The sequence below is a fragment of the Chinchilla lanigera genome, unplaced genomic scaffold (assembly GCF_000276665.1).
Source record: "Chinchilla lanigera isolate Chin_1 unplaced genomic scaffold, ChiLan1.0 scaffold00030, whole genome shotgun sequence".
Classification (NCBI taxonomy): Eukaryota; Metazoa; Chordata; class Mammalia; order Rodentia; family Chinchillidae; genus Chinchilla; species Chinchilla lanigera.
Window position 1 is genome coordinate 5,376,249 of NW_004955431.1, and position 7,764 is coordinate 5,384,012.

Here is a 7,764-nt window from a genome sequence, read left to right on the forward strand (position 1 = left end):
CCAGTACCGGAAAAAAAAAAGAAAGAAAGAAAGAATGCAAAACTACATTAGAGGGCTGGGGATTTAGCTCAGCGGCACAGTGCCTGCCTGGCAAGCGCAAGGTCGTGAGTTCGATTCCCAGTACCAGAAAAAAACAAAACAAAACAAAAAAAACTACATTAGAGTAGAAAGGAAAAAAGAAGTAATCAATGTTAATACTCTGACACAGATGTCACATGCAAGTCTAATAGCATAAGGGGATTTGAGAAAGTAAGAATAATGACATCTAAAGTAACATTTTACTTATTTATGGCATGGAGACAAAACAGTTCAAGCTGAGCAAGATGGTGGGTGTCTATAATCCCAGCATGTGGGAGGCTGAGGCAGGAGGATCACCATGAGTTCAAGGCCAGCCTGAACTACATAGTGAGACCCTGTCTCATAAAACCAAATAAGCAAAAAACATTGTTCTTATCCAGTTTATTTTATTTTGTTTAATCAAATAAATAGAAGGGTTTTCCATGAGGGAAAAAAAGAAAAAGTAAACTGGAGCACTAACAAAGCACCTGAGGATCCACACAGCCCAGGAAACGGACAAGGGGGTGAAGCAAATTCAGAGAAGAGAAAAAGTCAACAGCACTTATCAGATAATTGGATTTGGAAGGGCAGCTGTGATTCCTTTTCTTCCTTCTCTCCTCCCTCCCTCCCTTCTTTCTTTTTCTTTGTAAAGAAAGAAGGGTTGCTGTCTGGGCAATGGATTTAGGAGACAGACTCAAAGACAGATATAAACCCTAAAATTCTTTTTTTTTTTTTTTGAGAAAGGGTCTCACTGTGCAGTTCAGGCTGGCCTTGAGCTCACTTTGTAGCCCAGGCTGGTCTCAAACTCACAGCGATCCTCCTGCCTCAGCCTCCCAAGTGCTGGGATTACAGGTATGCAGCACCACGCCTGGTGAACCCTAAAATTTATAACTGTTCAAAGTGTTTTCTTTCCACATTGGATTAAAAGTCGGCTAAATGTACCACTGAAAATGAACAGGAACGTGAACTTCTTTACCTTGTCAAAACTGATCTCTTTTATGACACAGTGCTTGCCGTCTGATTTCCCTTTAGCCAAGTAGGCTTTTCCAAAGGAACCTTCCCCAATGACCTTAATCACATCAAATTTATCCATGGTCTCCAGCGCTGAGGTTCCTAGAATGAGAGGATCTTATCACTGCATGCTTCTCATGACAACCAACAGCCAGAAAACTGACTAAAAAGGGAAGGAACTCACTCTGCCAAAATTTCTCTTCCGGCCTGGCCAAAGCAGGGTCAGGTAACGTCCTTGTGACCACAGGTAACAATCAGAAGGTCAGCCGGGGGCCTCCAAGGGCCGACTTCAGTTGCACCTCAGCTTGAGTCACTTTAGCAGGTGAGCTTGCCCACAAACCTGGCAAAACTCGGCGCCCCAAAATAGAAATACCAGCACTGCTGGCAAGGAAGCAGAGAAGGCAATTTAGTAAATGGCGGTGGCCTGGCACCTCACGTCCTCTGGCCTGTGTGTGCGGTCCCAGGCCAGCCCTCCTCCGGGGAAGTAACTGGTCTCTAAGCAGCAGTCTGGAACTCGTGCAGGGCTTTCGGTCTCCCCACAGAGTCAGTCATCACAGGGTTTAGAGGCGCTTAGCGCCTGGGACGCGACTTCCAGGCGAGGCCGGTCCACACACAGTAAAGGATATCCTGTGACCGCCCCAACCCAGGAAAGTCACCCCGCGCGTTTCCATGAGTGGAAGAATCCATTCATAATTATCTGTGGCTGCAACCAAACGCTATTTTACACTAGACACAAAGCTCCCACCCCAACTGACTTTCCTAGGAGTGCATCTAACTACCAGTCAATCGAGGCTTAACTGCACTTGAGAACTTTTAACAAGAGACTGACCGGGCGTGGTGGTGCACGCCTGTAATACCAGCACTCGGAGGCCGAGGCAGGAGGATCACTGCGAGTTTGAGGCCTGCTCGGGCAACAAAGTGAGTTCAAGGCCAGCCTGAACTGCATAGCTAGAACCGGTCTCAAGGAGGAAAAAAAAAGAACTTTTAACAAGAATTGTTCACCAGTTTGAGAAATCACGCCCTCCACTGGCCGTGCTGCTGTTACCGGATTCACTGGCGGTCACCAGTTTCAGGTGCCCAAACCAGGGCATCTGGCGACTTCAGACTTCCATGTAGTAGTGTCAAATATTTAGGGACAGAAACATATACTTTAGTGTCAACTGCCTTTCTTTTATTCCCCCTGTATACTACCTTTAGGACGTAGGGCAGGTTTTAAAAACCTGAGGGATCAGGTAGAAAGTGGGTACCACTGGATTGCCAGCGGAGGCTGCGGGCACCGAAAGACCCAGTTGTGAGCCAGGCGAGCGCGGAACCCTCCAGCCAGCACTCAGGGCCTGGCACCCTCCCGCCAGGTGGCGTCAGGGGGTGCAAGCCACGGAGTTATGCGAGATCCAGCTGCGGAGCTGGCATCCCGCGTGTTGCCATGGAGATGGACGCGGCCAGGACGCCCGCGAGCTCTCTGCCACCCCGGCTCCCCCCGCCCGAAACCCACCCTTTTGCCCCGCGGTTCCTGGAGCCTTGGTGCAGCTGCGGGTGAGGATTAAGCACAGCCTGCCCGCCTGCCCGAACCGCACCGTACCTGTCCCTGGCGGCCAGAGGAGCGTCTGGCCGAGCCGGGTTTCCCGGGGCAGCGGAGCCTGGGCGCAGCCAGGGGGCGGAGCCGCCAAGGGACGTGGGCGGGAGCGCGGGGGAGGCGTCGGGTCCTCGCGGTCCTTCCTGCAGAGTAAGCGGGCGGAGATCGCCCGTCTCCCGTGACCTTAGGTCAGACCCCTTTGCATAAGGCGCACCAGCACGCCGCTCCCCTCTCGTTCGCGTGACCCCGCTCACCTTGTCTCTGTTCTTTACAACTCTCCCAGGAGTTACACTCCCCATTTCACAAATGCCTAAAGCAGAACCTGGAAGCGAGTTTGCTGCGGGGCTGGCGATTCTGAGGATCAAACCCGGGACTTTCGTGTAAGCTTTGCACCGGTTCTACCACTGAGCTGCGCCCCCGGGAGGCGGCGAGCTTCTGCGGCGAGGTCCCCGAACCTGCAGCTGCTTTGGGGGCGGCAACGACCCAAGCTTTCCCCTGGGGTCGCCTACAAAACCGGCTGCTGCCCAGGGGTCTGCATACATGCCCCCCACCTCGCTGCACTCCCCACCGGCCCGTCGATCTGCAGTCTGTTTCCTCTGTGTGCAGGCAGCGGGAAAGTAAGCGACTTCCCGCAGAGGCAAGGAAGCAGGAGACAGAAGTAGAACCTAGCCACCCCCAACGCAACGCGATAACTCGCCATGCGATACCCACGACTGTCAAATCCACCTCCTAAAAACCCCACTTTAAGAATCAGAAAATGTGTATTAATACTTTTTCTCCTGAAATCAATCCTCCATCCAATTCCGAGTTTTATCCTAATCTTTTTCATGCCTGAAAGTCACTGATGACCCTACCTTATAGCTCTGAGATAGATATATATATATGGCCTATTTTCTCCATCGGTCTGACCCCTTGTGTCCTGTGTCTCCCCACCCCTACCCCCAGTCCCTGAGCTCAGAGAATATTCAGCCCGTTCCTAGGAACAATGCCTACTTTGCTAGGCCAGACACACACGCGCCACCTTGTAGGTCACAGCCCCTTGCTATAGCCACTACTCAGCCATTCTTTTTTTTTTTTTTTTTTACTCAGCCATTCTTAATTCCGTCTCACCTCGTTATGGTTTGTGTCTAGATGTCCCCCCAAAGCCTCATGCAGTCATGGGTGCGGGGCTTCTAGTTTGTGACTGATTCATGGTCCAATGCTGGGATTATCAGTGTGAGTGCTACACGCGCCCTGGGGCGGGAAGCCTGCATACAGTGTAAGGGAGGGAAAGAGGCTTGCTCTCTGCTCCTGCTCCTCTCTTTTTGCTTTTGCTGCTTTCCACCACCATGAACTGTTGCCCTCTGCCATGTGCCACCCTGCCTTGGAGCCAGCTGAGTATGGACTGAAACCTCCACAAACTGTGAGCTAATAAACCTTTCCTTCATTTTTGGGCATCAGGTATTTTGTCTCAGCAATGAGAGAAAAGTAACTAAGACACCCGCCACCATCCCACCTAAGCCTGGGCCACTACCCGCCCCCCATCTATAAGAGACCCAGCTCAGTGACCTGGACTTGGCCTCTCCAGGAGGTCCTGCCCTGAACCCCCAAATTCAAGCTGACTGTGCTCTTTCCTGGGTCTCACCTTTTACCTAACATTCCTGATCATAGGATCTTACTTTTTCTGGATTGAAAATTAAAACTAGTAGTAATACACAATTGATTAAAATAAAATATACCACATATTGACAAATACTTTTTAAATATCAAAAGTAGAACTTGTTTGGATATTCACTGCTAAGACATGGATGGGCTCCCTAGGCCTCATTAGTTCATGGAGCCATGGGTGAATGCTAACTCTTCACTAGAATAAGGTTCAACATAGATTCTCTTTTTCTTTCTTTTATGCAAATAATAGGATTAGGAGTTCGGTTAAAAGTGTCTTTCAATTATTCTCTAGTTCTATGTTAAGAATCATATAGTACTGATGTTAAGAATCATACAGTATTACAGTACACCCAAAACAATGGTTTACACTTACCTGGTAATTGTAGAGTCTCCTAAAATTTTATTAAATGCAAAACTTTGCAAATCAACTGATTTTCTTACAAATCTTTTTTTTTTTTTTTTTGGTACCAGGAATCAAACTCAGGACATTGCACTTGCTGGCATGCCTTGTGCCACTCAGCTATATCCCTGGGCCTATCAACTGATTTTCAAAATATTTTTTTTTCAGTGCTGGGCATGGAACCCAGACCTTGAGCATCTAGACAAGCACTCTATACCATTGAAACATCCTCAGCCTCTGAAGGATTTACTTTCCGGGATTCATTCAGACGCTCAAAAACTGCACACATCAGTGTAAGTTTCCTTTGTTTCATGGTTTGGAAATATTTGTACCCTGGGGAATTCTGGATTTTTGTTGTTGCTGGTTTGGTTTTTGTTTTTTGAGAGGGTGTCTCCTGCAGCCCAGACTGGTCTTGTGCGTCAGACCCTCCTGCCTCAGTCTCCAGAGTGCTAGGAATAGAGGGGTGTGCCACTGTGCCCAGCTGCAACCATCTTGAATGCCAGGAAGGAAGCGTTCAGCTGGGCCTGGTGGTGCACATCTATAATTAAAGCACTTGGGCGGCTGAGAGAAGCCTGTGTTAAGGTGAATATTCTCGCTTCACTGAGGTATCACAGCATTAAACAAGGACCCAGTATGTGTGTGCTTACAGTGACCCCCATATGCTTGGAACCCCCCATTTATTCCACACCACTTTCTGCTTCCTGACACTTGCTTGTTCTGGACTTGCAACCAGAAACGAACCAAATGGTACCGACCGACAAACACCAAGATGCACGGACCACCAACTGGAATTTAGGACGAGCCTTTATTCCTGGCCAGGGACTGACTGAGAGCCTCCATGCAGGGAAGGATCAGACCAGTGCCGATCCAGGGACAAGAGTAGCTTTTATACCCTAAAACTGCAACCTGTTTGGCAAACACATGTCACATCTGTAACAATGAGGGGACTCTTTTTTCTTTTTTTTTTTTTTTTATGGCAGGAACAGTACATTACGAGAATCCAGGAGGGGTAGAACATTTAGGGGAAGAACAATACATTTTGGGAGTCCACGAATAGCAGGGCGTTTACAACCAGTTTACAACCACACATTCCAGAAATGATAAACAGGAAGATCTAACCCCACGGCAGGGGTGGGAACTGGGAATTAAACTGGAACCTTTGATGTCTGAGGTGGGGCTTTTACGTTGCTAGTGGACCCACAGTGGCCTCGTTCTCCTCTGGCGCAGTCCTGGCTGCTGTCTCTGACAAGATCCAGAGCTGCCCCATCTCGCCATGGGGCACCTCCCACGCAGGCTCTTGCGCGTGTCCTGTGAAGGGCTGTACTTCAGGTCATCTAGGAGCCGGTTCAGATCACTGGAAATGACCTAGATCTTACAGAGAAACCGCACACAGTATCCTGTTAGGATTTGTTATGGTTTGTGTGTGGGTGTCCCCCAAAAGCGTCATGTGGCCATGGGGCAGACTTTTAGAGCTTTGAGCTGTAGCCCTCTGCCACTCTGCCTTATAATCTGCCAAGTATGGACTGAAACCTCCACAAACTGTAAGCGAAATAAACCTTTCCTTCCTTAATTTTGGGCGTCAGATATTTTGTCCCAGCAATGAGAGAAAAGTAACCAAGACAGGATTAAATACATGTAGACCCTCACATCTTTAGGAAGTATAAAGTGTTATGCAGTAATAAACACAAATCCTAGCAGACCAGTGGCAGCGTCCCCAGAAGGCAGGTGTTATAAAGTCTCACTTTATGGGTGAGAAGAGGTTGTGCCATGTCCAGCAATCACAATCTCTGATCTACTGGACTGCAAAGCCTGAAGCTCATACCCATCTGCTGTACCTTCTCCACTGTGTTAAAAACTCTCATAGGAATTAGAGTTTTGTTTTGTTTGTTTGTTTGTCTGACAGAGTGTTCAGGCTGGCCTTGAACTCACGGTGATCCTCCTCTCTCAGCCTCGTGAGTACAGGGATTACAGTCATGCACTACCACGTCTGGCTAGAAGATCTAGAGTTTTAAAAGCTCAGTCACATAAGTGAGGAACCACTTTAAATCTTAACAGTTTCTCCCTCTTCCCTCTGATTCCAAACATGAATTCTTCATTTGAAACATCTTCCCCACAGGACGAAGGCACTATCCGTCACACATGCCCTGCCATCCAACTCGCTCCTTCAGTTCTGACACCCAATCGTGGCCGTCATCATCTTCAAAGTCCCTGTGAAAAAACAGTTTGGATGGTAAGTCTCTATATTAGGGGCACAGCAGGTATTTCTTGATGGATTCTAAGCAAAACACTACCATAGCAATATTTAGAATTTTTAAAAAATGAGCTGCACAAGTTGAACAGAGAAAAAATGGTTACATAATTCTTCTAAAAGTTCACTTATGTCCAGGTGTGGTGGCCACGCCTATAATCCCAGTACGCGGGAGGGTGAGGCAGGAGGCTCACCGTGGGTCCAAGGCCGGCCTGGCTACAAGTGAGTTCACGGCCAACCTCAGCTACAGAATGAGACCCTGTCTCCAAAAAAAAGTTCACATATTTCACTGTTTCTAAATCTTTTTTTGTGGAGGATCACCTAGGTGACTCTCCTTGAAGGAGGAGCAGTTGTCTCCATTTTGGCTGAGGCTGACCCTATTTCCATGGATTGATATGTACAGAGCTGGCTAGGACCCTTCCTTATCCCTTCAGTTGGCTTTAAGCAATGCATATCGATCGGCCCAGCCGAGGTGCTGATGGTAGTCTTTGGAGACAGCAGGCGTTGCTCCCACAAGTGAGCTGGGATGAGGCAGGATGTGTGAGCCAGTGCTCCACACTGTTGGCTGGGATTGAGCCGTGGAGTACAGGCTATGACTTCCTGGGGCTTGAAAGATTACATGTCAGAGCTGAAGCACCAACCCCAAAACATTAGACTCTATCTTAGTGGTTGTCATGGTTGAAACATTGTGTCAACTTGGGGAGTCTAGAGGTTTGGCTAAGTAACTCAGCAGGAAGCCAGAACACTTACTTTGTATATATCCTGAGCCTGTTGCAGAGGAGGGCATGGAGATTATGTGAGAGCTACACGCCCCTTAGGTGGGGGTAG

General features: G+C 48.5%; 2 protein-coding genes across 14 annotated transcripts in view; both read right to left on the reverse strand.

Moving 5' to 3' along the window:
- Positions 1-2,750, reverse strand: part of Nek5 (NIMA-related kinase 5) — a 66,756-nt gene extending 64,006 nt beyond the window's left edge. For 3 of the 7 annotated variants that reach the window (XM_013515767.1, XM_013515764.1, XM_013515770.1), the window contains exons 1-3: positions 2,648-2,748; positions 1,253-1,449; positions 1,034-1,170 (exon numbers count right to left, since the gene is read on the reverse strand). In XM_013515767.1, coding sequence (XP_013371221.1) covers positions 1,034-1,150 — 117 coding nt within the window. In that variant the 5' untranslated portion in view covers positions 1,151-1,170; positions 1,253-1,449; positions 2,648-2,748. Of the gene's footprint in view, positions 1-1,033; positions 1,171-1,252; positions 1,450-2,647 lie in introns of all 7 variants that reach the window. The other 4 variants (XM_013515766.1, XM_013515768.1, XM_013515769.1 and 1 more) reach the window with 4 other exon arrangements.
- A 3,993-nt stretch (positions 2,751-6,743) lies between these two features.
- The window catches only part of Nek3 (NIMA-related kinase 3), a gene marked incomplete in the record, with an annotated part of 29,215 nt that continues 28,194 nt past the window's right edge, over positions 6,744-7,764 (reverse strand). For all 7 annotated transcript variants that reach the window (XM_013515774.1, XM_013515777.1, XM_013515775.1 and 4 more), the window contains 1 exon segment: positions 6,744-6,896. In XM_013515774.1, coding sequence (XP_013371228.1) covers positions 6,815-6,896 — 82 coding nt within the window.